Below are 24,229 nucleotides of genomic sequence, written 5' to 3'. Positions count from 1 at the left end.
AATTCAGGCCATGGCTGCTACCTTCCTAATCCTAACCTTTCCCACCCTGTGTCGCCGGAAACCTTCGATGTATTAGAGTAACTAGCATTTTTTGTAAGAAAGGAGTTCATAGTATGAAGACCAGATGGCAGCTGCGAGCACTGAATGCTGTTGCTGCTGTCTTACCAGCACATACTACACAGATGCAGTAGGAGCGGTGACCAATGAGCCGTGAATAGGATCACTGTATCGATTCAGTAACGTGAACGGAATCAAATGAATCGATTCAGTAAAATTAATCGAATGTCCCATCACTACTTTTCTCATCAATGTTTCACTGGTCCGTAGCCTTTCTTTACTTCAGTATCTGAAAACGAAGTATATACGTTTTCCTTTCGTCCTGAATTACTTTTGCAGACGTAAACAACTAAATCCTTCGTTTGAACGTTTATTATGTCACGGCTTTCTCTCACGCGTTAATTATATTCTTCTAGCTCGCAGTGAAAATTGCTATCTTTTTTTTAATGTGGTTTTCTCTTTCAAAGTAGTTAAGAATAGAATGAATTCAATTATTTTTTAAAGACCATAGTTGTTCTATCTAAGAAACTCTTTCCTTTCTCGCCGGTCTATATAAGTCTCCGCCTTCTAATTACTATCAACATGCCACATTGACACACTTCATATATATTTACTACTGAAGCTGCTCCGCGCCATTTTTATCCGCTACATCTCCATGTTAATGACCCTCTCAACTGTAATGTAATGGTACAATATGCACAAAGAATAATTAATGCCAGTGTAATCAAGCAATTATAACGGCTCATGTCCGTGATCGCATGAACATTCGTATATGCATGTGTCGTAGTGCCGCGGGAAGGACTGATTGGGGTGATGATGATGATGCTGCTTGTTGTTTAAAGGGGCCTAACATCGAGGTCATCGGCCCCTAATGGTACGAAATGAGACGAAATGGAATGACAAATTCAAAGTCTAAAATTCTCCACTGACCAGAATTCAAAACACGAGGACGAAGAATGAATGGATGGATATGAATTTAAAACAATCAGTGGATGCCACCCGCAACACCTTACATTCATAGAAACTGATGGAAAACAATAGCATTACTGACCAAGGGACTGCTGCTAGAGCATAATACTGAATCGAGGATGCTTGCAGTCTAAAGGGGGTCCAAAATCCAAGTTATCAGCCCCTCATAACGGTACTTATCGCTAGGAAAGTAGAACCAATATATTTGTCCTGTTGCAGTACTAATCAAAAGTAGCAGAGACTCACGGTTTTCCACACATTATGATACTACTCACAGGTTATGAAATTCAACATATAATACAGACCTATGGTTTTTCTCACATTGTGGCACCATTTACAGGCAACGCAACCCTATGGTGTTCATCACATGAGAGTACTAACCACAGGGACCTTCCCCTATCCCGTGGTGTTCCTCATATAGTGGGTACTAATCATAGGCAAGGCAGAACCATGGTAGCCATCATCCCATGGTCCTGCTCATATGGTGGTACTAATCACAGGTACTAAAAAGCCGACCGCACAGTGCTCCTGTGTGCTACTAATCACAAACCTATTTCGTACCTAATAGAGTGGTACTACGTGCACCCTTGGTGTTCTCCGCGTGGTGGTACTAATCACAAGTAGTTTCATGGTTGCAAGACAATCATCCATTGGTCGCCCCTTTTAGTTGCCTCTCCAGACAGGCAGGGGATACCGTGGGCGTATTATTCGTCTGCCTCCCCCACCCACAGGGGGTAGTGTGTTTGGTCTGTGAGAGGTATTTTATTTCCCTCAAGTCCGCCGGCAAGCCGATTAGGACCCCCCTATCCGCCACCTGGGAGTATCACCTCTTCCCTGCGTAGCAGGTTCGTGGAAGGACTGATTGTGTCCGGACGAAGGAGTCCTTAAATTAATGGTGAGCGGAACGGACTAATTTTCGCTTACAGGCTGTAGTCAATGAACGGCCAAGCATCAAGGGCGCGATCTAGGTACACGTGTGCCACAAGCGGTGAAGAAGAAGTGCTTAAATCAACTGTTTGCAGGAGCTTCACCAACCCAGAAACATGGAGACAGCGCCAAGGATCAATGGAGTGACTTTGTGGATCCTGGAGTTTGACGTGAAGATGGCCTAAGTATGTGGAGACACTGCGGCCATGTGAGTGTCATGAGTGGTGAGGTCGTCGCAAGCTAAGTTTTTATGTCAACATATTAGCATGCCTGGGGTGGTAGTTTCACACTAGTTCAGACCTGTTGTAAGTAACTAAAGTTAATTTTCGGCCAGGCGGCACAGATTTGCATTAAGTTCAATTTAAATATAAATGTGTCGTGAACTGTTGCATACTTGTGATTTTCTTTATCAGATTTTCAGTTAGTTTAGATGGGTTTAAGGGTATGCCAGTGTACATATAGGAGTGTGTTTTGTGTGTTTTTAGTGTATTCCATTGTATGGTAAATATGCAAGATCTGGTCATTGTTTTATATAGGCAACACACTGGTAGTTCTTATGGGAAATAAGTTTACAGCTGTAGTTTTTATTTAATTTTTTTTAAATATGCATGGGATTTACAGGTGTAATCTTGAAGCAGAATCAAGGAGAAACTCAACGTTGTCTAGTTAGAATCTTTATTATGCAAGGAGAGCGGGACAAAGTGGGCAAGACGAACAACTGATTGGCTGTATAAGATGCCAGAAGAGCACGCAAGTATAGATGTTTTCGAACCTAGGGGCTGGATAGAATAAGGCTTGAAAAGCTATGAGTGGAGTTATGAATAATTTAAGGGATGCTAGACCGTGATGTTTAAAGGAGGCTAGAAGTGTCCATAGTTATGACCTGAGTAGGGTCATGAACCCGCGTATCCCCAAATGAATGGCCTGAATTGGTCTCAGAGTTTATACATAATATTGTGTATACTCAAATGAAAGAGGCTGAAGCCCTTATTGACGTGCATTTGATAATGTTAGTGAAATGAGACCGCAGGTTATTTATGAAAGGAGAAGTATTGGAACTGCAAGTGTTGAAGAAAAATTCTTGTCTCCAGGTGAAGGGTAGCATGTAGCGACAAGCTCCCTTTTGTGCGTAGTTGAGTGCAATAGCCCAAGGCCATTTCACAGTCGGGTGACGTCCGGTCCGTTATCTGCGCTCCCCTTGACAACTAGGGAATGTTTACAGGTCACAGCTGATCGACAGAGTGAAAGTATGCCGGGAGAGATATGCCCTGTGTCTTACGTTTAGACGCAACCCATGCGTCTGTCTGATGTTGGAGATCCCACTGACCACATGAGAAGAAGATGTGCATATATCATGTTTTATTTTAGAGGTCCCATATGTGCTATTTCATTGATATGTTTATTTCCAGCCTTTCTGGATTGATTTGTGATTTTTGTGTGATTTCGTTGGCTGAGTTTTGCATTTGTTTCTTACTATGTTGTATGTGTCGATGTAATCAGTATAGAATAAGATTTTGTTGTTTAATTAGCTCCATAGCTGGCATTTTATGCCATTCAATTTGCGTGCGGGCAGCCGTATATTAGAGTCTGTGTAGATTTAAGTTTGCAGTGAAGGACTAGCGTTATAATTGAATTGTTTTCTTTATTAATGATGTAAATATGTATATACTGGATCGAATTCTAGTGTGATTATCTACCGCGGATATGTAAAGGCACTTTTTCAAGCGAATCCAAACGGGATTAGAACATAAAGACGAAATTTGCGTCGACCTAATTTCATAATGTTACCATCCAAAGTCACTCCCAAGTCGTGTGTTCCTTTATACGGGCCGTGAACCGTTGTTGTAATTAATTTTTGTGAGTAAATGTTATGGACTGTGCACAGCACTTTTTTCTTTATTAGGTTGGCCATGTGGCTTCATATGTTTTAAATTTGTGTTGTTTCGTATGAATGATATTAATGTCTTAGTTAATAAATACATTTTACTCGATTTCTTCTCTTATTCACTAGATCTATGTACCGGTATTCCTGTCAATGTATCTATGGTATATACCTCATGGAGAGGTTAGATTAATTAGATTAGCCCATATGAATTCCGAATGGTAACCACGCGCTCTTCCACTTTAACCGGCATATTTTGAAGATAGGTACGGTACAATACAGTAGTTGGTCCATTACTGGACATTATCAATTTTCAGGTAACTCATTCCTGGTATCCAGGGTTTCACCCCAGTATGCTAAGTTGGACTCATCAGCTGGTAATTAGCACACCTACCAAGACGCATGGCTAGTGCATACCGTGGAGGCCGCTGCGAAGGCTACGTGTAGCCACTGACAGTGCAAATGCACTACGAGAGAGTTTGTCTCATTTTCAAAAACTGATGCCTGACTGGCCATCAAATGACACAGATGTTGATTCTCACAGGGAACCTGAAGTATTTGTCCTGAATGAGTAAATTTTTAATAATATATTTGGTCTGTGTTTGTCTGGTTTTTTTCTTTTTTTCTAGTTGCTTTACGTCACACCGACACAAATAGGTCTTATGGTAACGATGGGACCGTTAAGGCTTAGGAATGGAAAGAAAGCGGCCGTAGCCTTAATTAAGGTACAGCCCCACTATTTGCCTGGTGTGAAAATGGGAAACCACAGAAAACCATCTTCAGGGCTGCCGATAGTGGGGTTCTAACCCACTATCTCCTGGATGTGAGCTCACAGCTGCGCGCTCCTAACCGCACGACCAACTCGCCCGGTATTTGGTCGATTATTGGATATTATAAATTTTTCAGCTAACTCATTCCTGGTTTCCAGTGTTTTGCTCCAGTGTGCTAAGTTCGGCTTGTCAGTTGGCAAATACCACACCTACCAAGACGCATGGATAGTGCATACCGTTGAGGCCACTGTGTAGGCTACATGCAGCCGTAACTGTCTAGTTTCATATGTACAGTATTATTCAGAGGGTAGCTTTAAACGTTGAGACTGGCGATCTCTAGCTATTTGCAGTACAAAGATAACTGTACAGTTTCATACGTACAGTATTATTCAAAGAATGTGCAAATTTTTGTGATGGGAAGAAAAATCCAGATAAACCGGAAATCCAGATTAATGAAGGCTGGAGGATTAACAAGGTTCTTGTGCAGTCTTCCCAGAAAAATAAGTCATTTTTATAGAACCTCTACCTCCTCCTGATGATCGTTGGTCGTATTTCAAACTGAATTCAAGTAAGAACGTGATACATGCAGTGGTAGTGTAGATCATTATGAAGAATATGTAGTAGAAGGAAAATCTCCGGCTTAAGGTTTGTTAACTATAAGACTACAAGATGCAGGCAAGAAAGGAAAACAATTATACATTTCCCTTGATGTCTTTACAGATTTCACTGGCACTAATGGATTCAGTTAAACAGTCAAGGAAAATAAAAAGGAAAATAAAAACCCTTACTCTTCCTAATAATAATAATAATAATAATAATAATAATAATAATAATAATAATAATAATAATAATAATGTTATTGTATTAATGTCCCACTAACTACTATTTTGGTTTTCGGAGACGCCGAACTGCCGTAGGAGTTCTTTTATGTGCCAATAAATCTACCGACACGAGGTTGACATATTTGAGCACCTTCAAATACCATCGCACTGAGCCAGGATCGGACCTGCCAAGTTGGTGTCAGAAAACCAGCGCCTCAACCATCTGAGCAACTCAGCCTGGCATTACTCTTCCTATAGATTTACAAGAAGATACATCGGGAGAGACAGGTTCACTACAGGGGCAACCCCTCCCTTCCCGCCCCTAAGTAATCTCTAATTCACCGCTAACGAGGTCGCAGCTAGTCTTTGGAGAACCAGACCCCATGCAGTGAACGGCCCAGATAACATGCCAGCAAGAATTTTCAATCACTGTGCAGATGCAATGGCGCCTTCTCTTTGTGCAATATTTAACATTTTAATGTATGCATGTGTCAAGTGCTCTGCCCAGAGGATAGTTTGGACCTTGACAGCTCAGCCATCAGCCGTTACGTGGCCCAGGTGTCACTGAAACTGCATACTAAGTAAATAAGGAGTGAGGTAGTTCCCTGTTGCTTTCCTAACTGAGCCAGAAGTTGCTATTACATCTCAGTCTGCCAAGCCCACTGCAATGCCTGCATCAACCGTCTCTATGACCAACATTTTCACACTATTCATAACAGAGAATGGCTGCATAAGGAATGGCATTACTAGCATTGCTCACATCACGGTCACTTTCATGTTGTTAAAGCCAAGGATGAGAGAATGAGACGGGTGAATGAAATTAACAAATTTGTCCTAAACTACACCAGAAGACAGTACACTGTAAACGCGAGCTCTTCCCAGCAAAGGTATTAACATTTCAAGAAACAGTGGGATTATGCTAGATTAAAGAAAGAAGGCAAATATTTTTCCCGTGTTCAAAGACAGCGACAAGGAAAAATGTAAACAACTATCGCCTGGTCTCTATTTCATCTGGTATATGTAAAGGCATGGAACATCTAAGTGGTAAACATATGCTGGATTTTCTGAAAATTAAGTGAAGATATAGAGAAACAAGTGATTGCCCATATAAACACTTTTCCAGAAGAGCAAAGTCACTACAGCAGATGTAAAACTGAAATAAATTATCTCAGTCCCGATCTGAACGTGCATCAAATGTTCAAAGCTTTCAAAACCATCAATAGTGATTCTCAAGTTTCGCACTGGTTTTATTATAATACTTTTAATAAGCATTTCCCCAATCTCTCTTTCCACCGCCCCCATTCAGACACGTGTTACACATGTGATCAGTTAGATCCAATGATTAAAAGTAATCTGCATAAGAAACAGGAACTGAGAGCCTCTCTGGAGTTACATCACTGCGAGGCCGAAAACGCTATGACTATGATGAAGAAAGACCAAAATCAGTCCCAGAAGCCTAGCAGTGTTATCTGTAGAGCATCAATGGATTTGCAACAAGTACTGTCTGTGCCAATACATAGGCAAATGTTTTACATGAGACAAATTCTGTGTGCATACTGATCATACCAACGAAGAGTACATGAATCTGTGGCATGAAGGTATGATAGGACGTGGAGCTAATGAAATTGCTTTGTGTTTGTTTAAAATCTTTGCAGGAAATGATGCTACTGGAAAGAAGCTGATTATCTTGAGCGAAAACCTACGAGGAGGTTGTGGGAGTTCTGGACGTGCGCTGCAGTGTCCAGCAACCGAGAGCCACCTACCGAGTCCAGCTGCAGGAGAGGACACAGCGCACCGATATAACGCCGCGGGAATTTAACGCCGAGATTGAGCGACCAGGAGGTGTGATTTTGGAAGAGTTATCCCAAGGTGACACCAAGCTCGAGGCGGCTGACTGTTGTGATAAACCACGTGGCACTGAGACTCATCCAGGGAGGACGATCGGCTGGAAGCAGAACTACAAAGAGGCTCTGACGATGGCCCATGAGACAGAGGCAGCGATTGCAACGGCACGGCTGGAGGGACCCCCACTAGGAGACGGAGCACCAATGGAGGACGAACCGATGACAAATGAACGAGGATGCCACCTGACTAGGACACTTGTTCCAGCATGAAGCTGCGTGCCGGTACGAACATCAAATTCCGCACCCCAGAAGAAGAGGAAATCCAGCAGGGCTAAACCTGGGACGAGCAAACCAGTCCCGGGCATCACACCAGAGGACTACGAAGGCGCTCAAGTCCTGAAAGTAGACGCGGGTGTGGACAAAAGGAAAACCACCAAAGTTCCGGCTGCCACGCGAGGACTTGCTGATTGTTATCGACGGGGACGAGGACACTGTCGACCGGACCCAGTGGATTCCCCATGGGAAGGTGGTGGCCAACTGAACAAACCGTATTCAGAGATGCCAACTTTCAAAAAAGGTAATTCGTAATGCAGCCGTTAGGGCAGGGGGGGGGGGGGGGTCGTAGATTTTTCTTTTTTTTTTTTTTCTTTTCGTGATCTTACAACCTTACATATCATTTAAAGCTTGTAGTTACTGTTTGGTAAACGTACACTGGTAACATCCTTTTTCTTTTCATATCATGTGCATCCTCTGCACTAACAGAGCACTTAACAGGTCGGAGTTCATATTAGCACGAAATTCAGTCTTGTTCATTTTCATCATGCGCATCCGAAACACTGCGGCTCCACACACTACAAAACACGTGTGAATGAGATTTTGAGGAGCGCATTAAACTGGGTCATTCTTCCGAGTATACCTCCCAAAATTTTCAACTATATTTATTACTAGCGTCACTAGTCACGGTAACGTAATCAGCACAAGAAATCCCTTCATTATTTCAAACCTTTCGCATTTCGTAACACACGATTAGGATATATCCTAGAAGAGCAATATATGTAAATTTGGCAACTAAAATCGCAATAAATACTTCAACAGTCACGCACACAGTATTCACCATTAAACGGAGTTTGTCACCACTTTACCGCCAAAACAAAGACAAAAGAACTCTCATACTTGCATGGAAGTCTGATCATGTGACGAACAAGGACAACAACTCCGCAAGATATGCCACTTCACAGGTGCCTTCCGGTACTGGAAGCACACACTGCGTCCAGCGCGTGAAAACTCGAAATATTCTTAAACGAACGACAGGAAAGGGGGATAAATTATTTCTGAGAAATCCGAGGATAATATTCCGAGAATTCATGCCGCCTTGTGTATCCTTTTGAACACTTCATACACTTAGATTTAAAAATCAACAAAAAATCGTAATTTGTGGTGTGTGATTCGTAAAGGCGTAATTATGATGGGTAATTCGTAATTATTACGATTGAATCGTAATAGTTGGCATCTCTGCGTATTGCAGCGTATCGTGGAGCAGCTCGGGACGAGCAGCCTTAAGGAGGGGGCAATGTAATGGTTATAGCTGGAGTTTGTGATTTTTAGCATTTGCGATAAATGCGAAATAAGTCGCAACTTTGTCAGTGTATGTGCCTTCATCTTATATGACTTGTACGAGTAGTTTTTAGCGATTTTGAATTAGCGATAAAATGCGAAATTTGTTCAAAATACGAAATTATGCCATTTATGCAAAATAGATGCGAAACTCTTGGTTTTATACGAAATAAACATTTTTTTTTAAAAACCATGCATTCATGGATTTCATCACATATATTGCACCACGGTCTAAGTGAAAAGAAGACAGGATAAAAGGCACACATACCTACAGTACAATGTTACTTGATCATTAAATTTAAAATCTTAAACTGAAAAATATTAAAATGGTCACAAGGAAATGTATCTAGTCACTCTCATTTATGACACATAGATACGAATAATAATACAGTCGAACGTCGATATCTTGAAACTCCATTACTCAAATTTTCAGTTTATCAAACTAATTTAGATTTTACGGCCATTTGTTCTATTCTTCACGTGCATTTATTTCTTTATTTCCGAAATTTGGTTATACGAATTTCTCGATTTCTCGAAGCAAACATTTCCTCCCTTGAACCAAAAAAATACTCTAACTCACATTTTGTGCAACATTAATATTGCAATACGGCATTTGCGGTTTGTGAGGAACACTTAACAAGTGAAGAAAGGGTTCTAGTGAAGCTGGAAACTAATATGACAGGAACCGAGAAACTCGAACTTCTAGTGATCGGCAAAGCCTCGCCGTTTCTCGAGTGTCGATTAATTACCGGTCACGTACGAAAGCAAGCCCAGAAATCGCGGATGACAAGCTCCATTTACGAAACTCAGCTAAGTGGTATTGACGAGAAGTTTAAATGTGAAGGGGGGAAAGGTTAACATCAACAAACAGAAGAGACTAACAGATTTTTTTTTTTTTTTCCAAACGTGTTAACGGACCTATGTTTCTTATTTCACTACTGTATGTACTGTAGCCTGTCATCAAAAAAGTTCCTATAATAAGGGTGATAAAGTGATGCTGTAAAATAGAGTTTCTTTGTATATGTTTAAGTACTGGTACCGTAAAATATAATGTATTCAGTAAAAGCCCGCAGATAGATATGATTCAAATATGTGCTATACATGCTCAAAAACGGTATTCTCTATATCTTGAAAATTTGGAAACTCAAAATTTATCTCCCGAGGTGATTTGCATAACAGTTTTCTTTATTAGACTGTAAAATGAATGGAAATTTAATTTTTAATAGGTATCTCTGAATACTTTGAGATAATGTTTGTTATGTTTTTTGGCCACAGCATGAAGAAAAAATACCAGAAAATGTCACCGACACAACTCCCTGAAATACATTCAACTTATTAAAATTTTGAAGAATAAAGAAAAATGCAGTGAAATACGCAAAACTAGCACATACAAAACAGATTGGTATGTCTCGTACATTATTAACATAAAACTTTTTGACAGGGGGAAAAGCACAGAACCGCTAGAAAAAACATGTGGTATACAATTCCAACGAATATCGCACAGAAACAATGTTAATAGTGCGCAAACCACACAATAAGACTCTCATTCTTTCGTCCCAATTAACCGAGTCGCTAGCGCTTGCTAGCCTCTCTTGCTTGTAGGACGATTGCCGTCCCGAATCCCCAGCCATAAAGCACACATGCTGCTCAAGCGAGCAGGAAATAAGATACACAAAGGCAAAATAAAGCATCAAATAAAAACGCTTGAAAATGAGGTTGAATAAATTACACAAGCACATAATAATTTATCCTTTATCCTGGGGAAAGAATATTGACTGTGCTGGAGGCTATATTGGTCAGAAATAGGAAGAATTAAAAATAAATTGGAAAATCGGAAGACGAGTAAAACACGGAAAGCTTCCGGGTAAATAGGAAAGGTTGGCAAGTATATTGTAATTTCAAGTGGGGATGGAGGCACAATTGTGTAAATGGGGCTATGCCCTTTCACCATTCACCATCCCTGAATTGTATCTACAATTTGTAGAAAATAAATAATGATACACAGAAGCCCTGTAGAGATTTCAGACGAATTAAGAACACTGTGATCAGAACGAATGAAGAAGTAGAGGGCAGATAAGAAAAATCAAACAGTACAACCTTCAAAGAAAAAGAGTACATGGAAGACAAGTGGTCCAATTTGGCCAACAAAGTTAATAATAATTGTACCGGGAAGTACACCTGCCCCGTTTCTTTAAATCAAGCGCCTAGAAAAATGCTATCTGCCATCCTAAATTTGCAACAACTAATACAAGAAGTTTGGACTTTTCTCTACAGATGTCTCTACCAAAAAACTTATGTTATGCCCTCTGGTGCGAAGAGGAACTATTAAGATTGCAAAGTAATTTGTTAATTTAAGGTTTACTAAACTGAATTGTTTATTCTTTGTTTTTAGTGTGTTAAAGTTTGTAAGACTTCTATCTGTTCCTGCCAACTTTGGACGTTGGCCAATTACAAATTTTGTATTTATTTCTCAGCCAATAAGCTCTGTCTTGTATCTATTTAAGTACCCAATGAAAATTGGGGGTGTGTCAGGCCTTAGCCCAGAGCTTGCTAGAACCTTCCTCTTGGGTATACGAGGTGCAACTACCTACTCACCCGAAAACGATGAAACTGGCGTTACTTCTCGACGTAATCGCCCTGCAGACGTATACATTTTTCACAACGTCGACCAGCGGCGAAGGCTTCTTTAGGAGTCTGTTTTGACCACTGGAAAATCGCTGAGGCAATAGCAGCACGGCTGGTGAATGTGCGGCCACGGAGTGTGTCTTTCATTGTTGGAAAAAGCCAAAAGTCACTAGGAGCCAGGTCACGTGAGTACGGAGCATGAGGAATCACTTCAAAGTTGTTTTCACGAAGAAACGTTTGCGTAACGTCCGTCAGCATTCGTGGCACCCACCTGGATGACACTTTTCGCATTTTCAGGTTGTCATGCAGGATTGTGTGCACAGAACCCACGGAAATGCCAACACTGGAGGCGATCTGTTCAATAGCCATTCAGCAATCCCCTAAAACAATTCTCTCCACTTTCTCGATCATGTCGTCAGACCGGCTTGTGCGAGCCCGAGGTTGTTTCGGCTTGTTGTCACACGATGTTCTGCCTTCATTAAACTGTCGCACCCACGAATGCACCTTCGACACATCCATAACTCCATCACCACATGTCTCCAACTGTCGATGAATTTCAATTGGTGTCACACCACGCAAATTCAAAAAACGAATGATTGCACGCTGTTCAAGTAAGGAAATCGTCGCCATTTTAAGTATCTAAAACAGTTCTGATTCTCGCGGCTGGCGCTAAAATTCCATCTGTCGTATAGTGCTGCCATCTCTGTGACGTTTTGACAACGAACGCGGGCTCATTTTAAAACAATGCACATGTTTCTATTTCTTTCCAGTCTGGAGAAAAAAAATCGGAGGCCTTAGAACTTGAATGCACATCGTATAAGCTGGCACATTTTTCGAGCTAGGTGGTCTTATTCATCGCTCCAGTCTAGTGTGTGCATTTACAAAGGAGGCAGAGTGCCTCGTTCATCATCGAGTAGTCCAACAGCTCAAGGTAATGGCAGTCCCAATTTTATTAAGTGATAGTCTTTGAAAGCTAGCTCGAGGGTAAGGTTTCCAATCTTTAACTATGTAACTTTAATTTTCTGAAATGTAAATTCCTGATTCAAATGTAAATTTCTAACAAGACAAAGGAATTTAAACAATCAGGGAATAGAGAGTGACCTATCCCCTCGTGTTCCCTATCAAATTGATTTGGAGGCGACTATGATTTTGTAACCTTTTTCAGTTTCGTGATCTTTGTAACTCAAATATTTTCTCCATCTAGTCACCTCGGTAGTATAGGCTTAGCCTCTGTAACTTCGGGCCATAAGCCCATATAGGATTTTAAACTTTCATTTCGATCTTCAAGGGGAGCAAGTGTCCGCCTCCACGCAACTTTGTATTTTGGGCCAGTAACTTAAACCTATTGTTTTTCACCAAGGCCTGGTAGAATGGGTATTCAATACTCCCCGTGAAATTTTATTGCATTCCTGTAAAGATGATAAAATTTGTAAGATGTAGGTTGAGCCTTTGATAGGCCAGGAAATTTCTGGAAATAGATCCAAAAGTGTAAATTTTATAGAGCATTGATGTTCTTTCTATGAATGTAGAAGTGTTAATGTAAATGTTGAATGGTGCCTTTGGAAGGCTGTAATGTTCGGAGAATAGTCTCCTAGACAATTTTGTGGAGCAAAGGTGCTCTTGGAATATGGTATACTTTGGACACCTTGTATCCTTGTGGTATAAAAGGACTTGGGAGATCAGTCTCCTTGACTGTTTTTTGAAAGGAACTGCAGCGCTCAAGGAGAATGTATAATTAGGGAGCTTCTTATTATTGTTACATACCTGCCAACCTTTCTGATTTACCCAGAAACTTTCCGTTCTTTAACTCTTCTTCCGTTTCTCCAATTTATTTTTACTTCCTATTTTTTACCAATGTAACCTCCAGTATGGTCAATACTCTTCCCGTAGGATAAATTTTTATGTGCTTGTGTAATTTATGCAACCTCATTTTCAAATGTATTTATTTGATGCTTTATTTGGCGAGTGTGTCGTCTGTTGCCTTTGTGTGTCGTGTTTCCCGCTCACTACAGCAGCATGTGTGCTTTACAACTGGTAATTTGGGATGGCAATCATCCTACAAGCGACAGAGGGTAGTGCGCACTAGCGACTCCATTAATCGGGACAAATGAATGAGTTTCCTGATGTGCGGTTTGCGTGCTGTTAACATTATTTCATTGGAGTTGTAGGCTACAAGTTTTTTCTTGTGGTTTTGTGCTTTCTCCCTGTCAAAGTCTCATGTTAATAATGTACGAGGCATATTGATCAGTGCAGTTGTGTTAATTCTTAGTTCATAATTTTAATGACTTGAATGTATTTCAGAGAGTTGTGTCTGTAACATTTGTGGTATTTTATCTTCACATTATGCCTGGAAGACTTTTGACAGAATTCCACATCTACTCATCTGACACACCTACATTGCCATGGAGTTCCAGAGGTGTTTGTGAGCTGGGTCCAATTACTCTACAACATCACAGTCAGCATCCACCAAAGTTCAACACTATTGCCTCTACTCATCCTCTGTAGGGATACAGTGAAAATGAAATGGTGTATGGCTTTTAATGTCGGGAGTATCCAAGGACATGTTTGGTTCGCCAGGTGCAGGTCTTTTGATCTGACTCCCGTAGGCGACCTGCACACCATGACGAGGATGAAATGATGATGAAGACAACATACACACCCAGCTCCCGTGCCAGCAAAATTAACCAGTGATGGTTAAAATTTCCGATCCTGCTGGAAATCAAACCCGGGACCCCTGTGATCAAAGGCCAGCATGCTAAACAATTAGCCATGAAGCCGGTCATGGATACAGTGACTGCTGACACACAGGTACTACCTCTCTGGTACAGCTATATGTAAACAATGTGATGCTCTTGCAGCAGACCCGTCTTGCCCTAAAACAGCAGATGAAGAACTGGAAGGACAGGCTAGTTGAAAATGGACTAAGGCTCAAGATCTAAAAAAAATTGAATATCTGGAATGCAGCCCCCAAAGTGATGCAGCATCAGCATCGACAACCCTGACTTGAAGAAGACCACATAGTTTAAATACCTTGGGTCACTGGTAACATCTCTCAGTGATACCACCAATGATGTCAGGTCAAGAGTAAATGCAGCATGGTTCAAGTGGATGTGCCAGAACACAGCCTTATTTACACACCCTGGGAGAATTATTATAATGCCTTATTCAATTAAATTTGAGGGATTCATTTTGATGAACTTTGGTGCTCAAATTTATTGATATTATTATTATTACTACTACTACTTTTATTTCTTTATTCTCATGTAACGAGGAGTTAAAGAAACCAGAAATTATGCCGTATGGCTATCACACCTAACAATTAGAAATTTAGTAAATAATTTTATTAGGCTATACATAATGATGATTAATAATAACAATAATAATAATAATAATAATAATAATAATAATAATAATAATAATAATAATAATAATAATAATAATAATAATAATAATGATAATAATACATACATCCTCTGTTATCAAGAGAACCACGGCCACGCATGCGGGGTGGTCCTCCTCCTCTTGTACGTGAACGTTCCCTTTCTGTATTACCCGAAGGCACTTGGTCCCAATCCTCCGATTCTGTATCTCTGTTATTCGGAACTGCTTCAGACTTTGTTGTACTCGGCTGGCGGTTCTTCTTTTTCTTAACTGAGGTTTCCCATTCACCCTAAAACAACAGCAGAAGTTACAGCAAAATAATAACTGTTTTGCACTCTATAAAAAGAAATAATGAAAGTGATCTTGATATATTCCTTTCTAGGAAGATTATACAGACACTAGTCAGAATATCCAGTAAATATGAATGCAGAACAGTTATAGAGGAGATATTCCAAAAAAGGCGAAGAAGGTACAAGTTGAGAAAAAACAAAGGAACAAGTAGATTAGAGTTATTGGTCACTTACGAAATATTTTCTGAAATAACAGTGAACAATTTTAAGAAAATATTGCAGGGTGATATAGCGATGAATGAATAACCTAAGTAAATAAAAGTAAGAATAAACAGAAGTTATTATTATTATTATTATTATTATTATTATTATTATTATTATTATTATAGTCGAAACCGGTTATAACAACTCTGAAGGGACCGTCAATTAACGGTTATTCGAGGTGTTAGTCGCATAGACCGTATTATTTAGGAAAAAGTCATATTAAGTTTTTGGCTGCACACTTACATGCTTAATTAATAAATTAAAGTTAAAATTTCCAATAACAGAAGTAAAATAAGTACTGCATTAGTGATACAGTTACTTGTGGAGTGGGACCGAGAGGAATTTTTCTTCTAATGTTTACACAGAACGTACAGCAGTAATATGTCATCAAAATGAAAAGAACAAGCAACAATGTAACTTGATCAATAATATCACAATTTGTCTTGACTAATAAATGAGATGTTCTCTCTGTTCTTCCACATTGAGTGCGACACACCCAATTCCTTGGCGACACTGACATTTGTTTCCTCAATTTGAAATTGTGTGAGACTTTTCTTCAGTATTAAACACTTCCCTTTCTTTTGAGATATCTTCAACTGTGATGCTTGCCTTGAGCATTTACCAGATAGACTGATTTGAAATTTACAATCTACTGATAATAAGAGTTTGAAAATAAATTTCACATTGTTGTCAGCAATCCCCAAATGCATTTAAAAATTCAACATTGGATGTTATTGTACCGGGAGGTACTCCTCTATTGGGAAAACAGTGAAACAAACTAGACCAACTTGGAACTTTAATCAGAAGATGTCACCACTAAAATAGAGTAATTTTGTTATTGTGAAGTTTCCTAAACTGACTGAATATCTCCTAGTTTTGTTTGCTATACATCAAGAAGTTTGGACATTTCTCCACAGGTGACACTACCAAAAAACTATGATCATGCAACCTGGTGCAAAGTGAAAGAAATTATTTAAAGAAGTTTTGTATTTCTAGGTTTTTGTAACTGATTGATGTTCATTTATTTTTAGGTTTGCAATAATTCCTTTTCCTTTCCGCCAGTTTTGAATCTGGCCAATGAAAAATTTCTGTAATTAATTTCCAACCTATCACAGGCTTCTTGCTTGATTCTGAGTGTTACTTTTGAACTCAACCAATTAAATTGAGAGGGTGTGGCTGGTTTAGTCTTGAATGATCTCGAACCTTCCCTCAGGGTTTATAAACTGCGGCTTTTCACGTTTCTTGGCCAATTGATCGTCATCTATCTGAGTGTGTGTGTTAAGTAGGAGGCGGGCGGCCTCTTTCTTCGGCAGCAGAACATCTATAATGTAATGGCCACGTAACTTCATTCTTTTTTGCTACCTCCGCAATTTAATCCGAGGGAAAGGTCCGAATCATTACTTATGTAACAAACTTTTCTAAACAAGGTAAATCTTCTTCCGGCTAATGTAAAAATTTCATAAAATCTTTAACTGTAAATCGGGGATAGAGTGTGATGTACCCACTCGAGCTCCCCTTCATCTTGGTTTGAGGTGACTACATTTTGTAACTGTTTTTTCCTGCTGTAATGTGTTAAAGTAATTTCTATACGAGTCACCTCAGTAGTTTGGGAATAGGCCCCGTTTCATTGGCCTAGAGCCCCTTAGGTTTTTTCAGTGTTCATTATCCTGGAGCGCGATGTGCCTCCATTCACCTTGTGTTTGGGCCAGTTATCTAACCTATTCTTTTTCCATGAAGGCCCAGTAGGTTGGGTATTAAATACCCCTATAAAGTAAGTTCAATTTGTAAATGGTGGTTTGGGAGGCAAGAGAGTGATGTAAGGTTGCCTTGAGTAGGCAGTAAGGAACTGAGAGCCCGTTTGCTCTTTGTCAAAGTTTTTGTAAGATTAACGAGTGCTTCTGGAAGGCTAGAAATTGTATTTTGGGGAGTGAGTGCTCTGTGAATTAGGGGATTTCTGCCCTTGAATAAATTTGTGCTCTTTTGTAAATTTGAGCTGGGAGCTCAGGAATTGTAAAGCGAGGGGCTTGAAGCCCAGGATTTGTAAAGTTCTCTAATCTCGTATTTTCCTTAACTTGTTTCAAGATTGCCATCGTACCTGATGTTTTGTTGTTATGAAAAATTGTTAAGCTTGAAGTTCTAGAAATATAACCTTCAGTTTCAGTTTTAAAATTAATTTGATATTGTAGATAGACCCATTCACCCTGGCACCTTCTTTAACCTCTTTTTGCTCCACGGGTAACCGCGTAACAGTTATAATAGATACATTTCTACGAAGATGTGTTTTATACGATACAAAGAAGGGAGTTAGCACAACTGGTGATCGCAATTGCAAAAACTTTCTGGTTTGTATTTACAGTAAGTGTTTTACATGTACATTACAAATATGTGCACAATATGTGCCATCGACAATTACACTGCACTTTACAATCATGCGCATGGTCAGGCACCGAGTTCAAAATATGGGTTCTTGGTAGCTCTTGGCAAAAGATTACGAGGATGAGCATTTCCACAGAGTATAAAGTGCCAAAAACAGAGTTGCTTATAACAGTAGGAACACTTCATGAATGCTTGCAATAAGCAAGTCTTCCAAGTCACACTGCTTTTGAACATCAAAAATACGTTCGGGTGGTGATTGAAATCTCTCTGGTCTGAAGTCATCAAACAATGTCAGCAAAGACTGGAGAACAGAACAGATTGTGTACAATGCACATCAGCAACGAAATGGAATCCCTCGACGATGGTGTGAACTGATAGTCGTTAAGGATAACGTGATCTTCAATTCGCTTCAGCACCGCCTTGAACTGTCGGAAGAATAGCACATCAAGCGGCTGAATGTAAGGTGTGCACCCAGGAGGGATGGTCTTGACCAGGGCCTCTCAGAGTGCATGCACCACTGTGCACGGTGCAAAAGACGACTTTGCTTGGTTGACCAGAGTGCAGACCCCTACTTCTCGATTTGGAGCAATAGCGTTGTCCCTCTCTTTCCCCACCTGTCTCCCTCTTCCTCACTCGCTCCATAGCGCTCCAAATCCGAGCCGAATTGAGCCGAGCTTAGCCAAGTAGCCCAGAGACGAAGCGTTGGTCCGAGCCGAGCTGAGTGGGATCGAAGCACTGTGCGCAGGAACTTTGCGCCTCAATTTGCAAGCGTGAGATTTTGGGCGTTTGAGAGGCCCTGGTCTTGACTGAATACACCATATTTTGAGGTCGGATAGCATCAATATGCATTCTGTCATGATATGTCCCGAGGGAATCAACCGTAAGAAGAGACTCCTGTGCTGCATACGGGAAGTAGACATCTTGAAAAAATTGCACTATGATTTGTTTCGCGATTAGGCTGGAGTATGAAGCAACTTGAACCAGATTTTGTGGTTTCAGCATGTGTTGCTATACTCGCACTCCAAACTGGCCATTAGGTTCCTGCTAAATAACCAGCAACGTGGGAAACACGTATCCACTTGCCAAAGTAATGGGTTGGATGGTGTAAGAACGAACTGTTGCGTGATCACTCCACACCGAACTTCTTACCGACCGATGAGTGAAGTTCTTTTCGTATACCACTTTGATCGGTATTATAAATCTGTATGTGCTCCATGGTATTCATTAAGGACATTACCTCCTTGTGAACTGGTCACATTGTTCCTTCACGTCACCATCTGCATTCCAGGCTTTAGTGATTACACTTTTTGTTATTGCCCGTGAACCAAGATGGTGTGTCTGTTTAAATCGTGCAACCCATCCATGGATAGATCCAGTTAATCGAGTCAGTCCTATTTATTACATGCAACTAATCTCATGATTAGACCCGTATTGAAATTTGCTATAAATGCTTACAATATAGTGATTATTTTAATCCACCTATTCAATACAAATTGGTTTTATGTTGCTAGTTCATAATACTACAACATGAATTTAGAGGGACATGTTTCGCTTTACTTACAAGCATCTTCAGGCTACAATACATAATTGTCTCAAGGTTAAGACCTGTCATATTTGGATTGTTTTTACAAATTTTTTTGCTTGAGTATAAATTCATGTTTAGTAATAATATGTAAAAAACAAAGGAATTAAAAGTATGACAATATGAATTACAATGTTGAATTGAAGTAACCCTTAATTCTAAAATACATTGACGTCCAAAACATAGTAACTACAATTTAAAAATTTTTGGCTAAAATTGTTTTCACAAGGCTGTGGTTGATTGAATCAACTGTAATATGGCTTTATTTTTGAGTCATAAATATAAACTGAAGGTTAAAATATAGGAGCCATTTTTTCTAAAATCCATTGATTTCTGGAACACAGTAACTTCTGATATTAAAAATTTTGGTTAATAATTGTGATCTCCAATACAATTATTTAAAAACAACTATGATCTGACTCCATGTGTAATTTGAATCGAAATGATATTCTAAAAACTAAAATCTTGGAACCGTTGGAGACCAGCTTCTAGAATTTTCGAGGCTTGCTGCAGTTTGGTGATTTGATCAGTGAAAGTATTAGAATTAGTTTTTGTTTATTGCGACTTGAATATCCATTGGTAGCAGATTGTATTAATGTAGTCAAAGTTAAAAGAGGGGGCTTCTATCCAAATCTTGAGTAGCTGTTTATGTTTCTTTCGAGGTAGTAGAATGAGTGAAGCATCTGGAACAAATGGAAATTAACTTGAAATACTGTTATGTGTTGTTGTGCTTGTAATGTGAGTTTGATGTTATATTTTTTCACTTACCCCTTTGACTGCTGCTACAAAGTCTTGTGGTCTTTCTTACGTTACTGTGACTAATGTCTGTTGTGGTTCTACTCCTTGTGTTGTACGTGTGGAGGGGCTGATGTGAGGGGCAAGTAGGGGGTTGAGGGGAATAGATGTAGGGCAGGGCGTTTGCTATTGGCGTACCATGTGGTGGAGATTTCTTATCTGTTGTCGAGGTGGGGTAGGGGACGATCCTGCGGGCGGGACGTTAAGCTTTGGCGTGTTATGTAGACGGGGATTCGTTGTCGAAATAGTTTCTGTTGTGAGTGTTTTTAGATTAAATATCCTAAAGAATTTGCTTTCATCTGATTTGAAAGTTTGTAACAATGTTGGCAAGTGTTCTATTAACGGACTTTTTATTTCGGCTGCGTTGTTCAAATTTTTTTCTTTATTAAAATATTGATTCAAATATATATATATGTTTTCAAACTCTGTCATTAGCTTCCCCTTTTCGATCCTTTTGATTATTGTAAGGTTTTTGTCTATTGAGGTATAATGATGGCTGGTTTCTTTCATATGATTACTCATTGCGGAGTATTTATTATGCTTTAAGGCGTTAAAGTGTTCCATGTACCTGGTTAGGAAGCTGCGGCAAGTTTGGCAAACATATGAAGATTTACACTGTGTGCATGTTAGTCTATATATTCCGGAACTTTGAAATTCGTTATTGTAGGAATTTACTGTGTTATGATTAAAAAATAAGTTATTAGTGTTATGTGTTTTAAAGGCTACTTGCATATCCCGCTTTTTGAGTGGGTTTGCTATTTGGTGGATCGTTGAACTGGTGTAAGTAAAGGTTGCGTATTTTGATTTTTTGGTCTTTTCCGGTGCGAGATTTGTGGCTAATTTGAGCTTTACTTTGTTGATGATTCGATTCACCAAAATTTTTAAATTGTAGTTGTTATGTTTTGGACGTCAATGTATTTTAGAATTAAGGGTTACTTCAATTCAACATTGTAATTCATATTGTCATACTTTTAATGTGTACATAATTCCTGTTTTTTTACGTATTATTACTAAACATGAATTTATACTCAAGCAAAAAAATTTGTAAAAACAATCCAAATATGACAGGTCTTAACCTTGAGACAATTATGTAGGCTGAAGATGCTTGTAAATAAAGCGAAACATGTCCCTGTAAATTCGTGTTGTAGTATTATGAACTAGCAACACAAAACCAATTTGTATTGAATAGGTGGATTAAAATAATCACTATATTGTAAGCAATTCAGTCCTATTTCTCGAGCCTTTTCTAAACCCCAAGCACGAATATCCCTGTTGTGAACACTGGTGCCTGGAACAGTTCTCGCCACCCTGAATATTTCAGCTACATAATAGTCAAGCAGGGGAGCGCTGGCCTAGCTCCCCCTTTTCTACTAAGTGACGTAAATATCGTAGATGATGTACGTCTTGCACCATACGATATCGTTTCTGTACTGTATTGAAGCTTAATCATTTGATTTTACCAGAATCTCGGAATGAAATTATCTCCTTTGCCTTTTCAAAAGATACTGCACCCCACCTCTTCCTCTCCAGTGGGCTTGGCAAATAAACAGACAACTGGCTTCCATCACGTTTTATTAACAACTCTTCCTCACAGTCAGGTTCTGGATCGTCCATAATGTTTTCACAATCAGATACGTCTTCCTCTGTGTATTCATATTCTTCAATGTAGTCTATTGTATTCTCTTGATGTATATTATTACCATTGTTTGCTGCTGTTTCGTCTATCACATTGATTATGAATGTAGCTGCCTTTCTCTCACTTACTGTAATTTCTCTGGATCTTCGTTTGTTTGTAATGAGTAACAATTATATTCACTATATTGGCCGGATTCATTGTTACACGATTACGGTGACAGTGACTGCTACGAAATTGGAAACACCACAAACTGACGGAACTTTATGAACAGTCGAAGCAGATACAACACAGACGGAGGTCCCTATTATATTAGCTTCCTTGCTCTTATGCGGAATGTCCGTCTGCTTCCCCTAGATGTTGCATCGGCAACTGTGTCGGGTGACCTTGGATATGGCACGGCGTGTCGACCATAGCATACATTTAAAATAACAAAAGTAGCTAGAGAAAATGTTTACGGTGTCTAAAGTTACTAACGCCGTGATATCTGTTAGATATGGTCTACTTTGAGCTGAATAGCGAATCTTCGTAACTTACAGTGTAATTGGCAATGGCACTTAATTTAGAATTGATTATTTTCACCATTTTGGTCCGTATTAACTTATATACAAATTTCTATAAAATAATTTTCTGCCTTGTCAATACTTTATACACTTTATTCTATTTAATTACTGTACATGTACATGAAAATTACCGTACATGAAAATAGTCAATTCTCAGTATCCAGTATTCGGGAGATAGTAGGTTCGAACCCCACTGTCGGCAGCCCTGAAGATGGTTTTCTGTGGTTTCCCATTTTCACACCAGGCAAATGCTGGGGCTGTACCTTAATTAAGGCCATAGCTGCTTCCTTCCCAGTTATAACTCTTTCCTGTCCCATCGTCGCCAAAAGACATATCTGTGTCGGTGCGAAATTAGGCCAATAGCAAAAAAAAAAAAAAAAAAATCTTTGTTGAGGTTTATAAAGGTGTTTGGTGCATCAGTACAACGTTCGTCGATGCAATCAAATACAACAGGTTTTCTGCAGTAGGTCAGCACATTCATGATTATAAACATAAATTTAATGGAATAGATCAGGACTTTAACAATATTAGATATGTTGAGCAAATGCCCCTTGCTAGACACCACGGAGATCTGCTATATACATTTGGATCAATATTTCAATCCGAATTTGAATTTCAATGACATTTCCGAAAAGCCTAGAATTTTATTTGATGTCCTCATTTCAGTATTTACTAGTGTCAAACTATCCAAAAACAGTTTGTTTTATCAGATTTTACGTAACAAATTATCGCGATATCCTTCCCTACCACGTCCGCCTAACTCCGCCCCTTCCATCGCCCCTCTTCCCCTCCCTCCTGATCCACCCCTATCCCTCCCTTAATACTGTGCTATGCTCCCTGTAAGCTCCAGGCTTCAGTTCCTCTCCGTTCTCCGTACAAACAAGTCAAACAAGGCGAGTCCCGTACCTTAAATTCCTTTTAACATAATGCCCTCTTTTCCATCAACTTATTTTAATTCAAAATTTTTCTTTCTTACACTTCAGGTCCCGCATTGGTTCGAGAACTTTCTGGTTTCACTACAATACTTCTGTCAATGCTGTAAATGTGCGTCCTTCGCGATCTCAGCTCTGCGCCTGATAGCTCCGCAACACGCCGCAGCCCGGATCTTTCCAGACTCTACGAGGTGAGTGCAGTGCGCTTGCTTATGACGTCAGCCAGCGCTATAAAAGGAGCAGCATTCCGCTACTTCCCAGGACTCCCCAGTGTCCAACGCCAGATTACACTGAAAGTCGAACACGGAGGCTATCCCTCTTAAACATGTGTATCGAGCAGGTGGACTGAATTCTGGTTGTGAGGTTTCACCTATGGCACTGCCTCACCTCCCGCTTCCTGTAGCCACGTCGAGCCCCGATGCCAGTATTCCACTCATCCCTCAGTCCTTACTTATGCTCCGACATCAACATTAGTATTCTACTAATTGTGAATATTTATGTCGGTTCCTGACAAACCTACGGCAATTACTAGCATTCTGTTAGTGCGAACTTTCATTGCAAGTTACACTAATAATTCTACAAGGCAGATAGTTTTCCTGTTAGTGCGAACTTTCATTGCAAGTTACACTAATAATTCTACAAGGCAGATAGTTTTCGACTATCTTGAACTCTCCTTTATTTGACAGACTATCTCCTCAAGATAGATGTGTGTGTGTATAGAACTCTCATGTGTATATTTCAACAGACCCTCAGTCTACTGTTAATATCATCATTAATTGCGTGTTCATCCAGCTTCAAGAGAAGCTTAGTTATATTTATGTACATATTGTGTAAAAAACTTATTGAAGCAATAAATTTATGTTATGTTTCCGTATACCGAATCCTTGTATAAACCAGTAAACAT

The 24,229-nt window shown here is 39.6% G+C and overlaps 1 protein-coding gene across 2 annotated transcripts in view; it reads right to left on the bottom strand.

Annotated features, from left to right (window-relative positions):
* Positions 1 to 24,229, bottom strand: part of lig (lingerer) — a 612,955-nt gene that overhangs the window by 477,464 nt on the left and 111,262 nt on the right. For both annotated transcript variants that reach the window (XM_067146761.2, XM_067146762.2), the window contains exon 5: positions 14,978 to 15,179. In XM_067146761.2, the coding sequence (XP_067002862.1) occupies positions 14,978 to 15,179 (202 nt within the window). The remainder of the gene's footprint in view (positions 1 to 14,977; positions 15,180 to 24,229) is intronic.

This window comes from Anabrus simplex, chromosome 5, assembly GCF_040414725.1.
Source record: "Anabrus simplex isolate iqAnaSimp1 chromosome 5, ASM4041472v1, whole genome shotgun sequence".
Lineage (NCBI taxonomy): Eukaryota > Metazoa > Arthropoda > Insecta > Orthoptera > Tettigoniidae > Anabrus > Anabrus simplex.
This window is presented reverse-complemented; position numbering and strand designations above follow the sequence as displayed.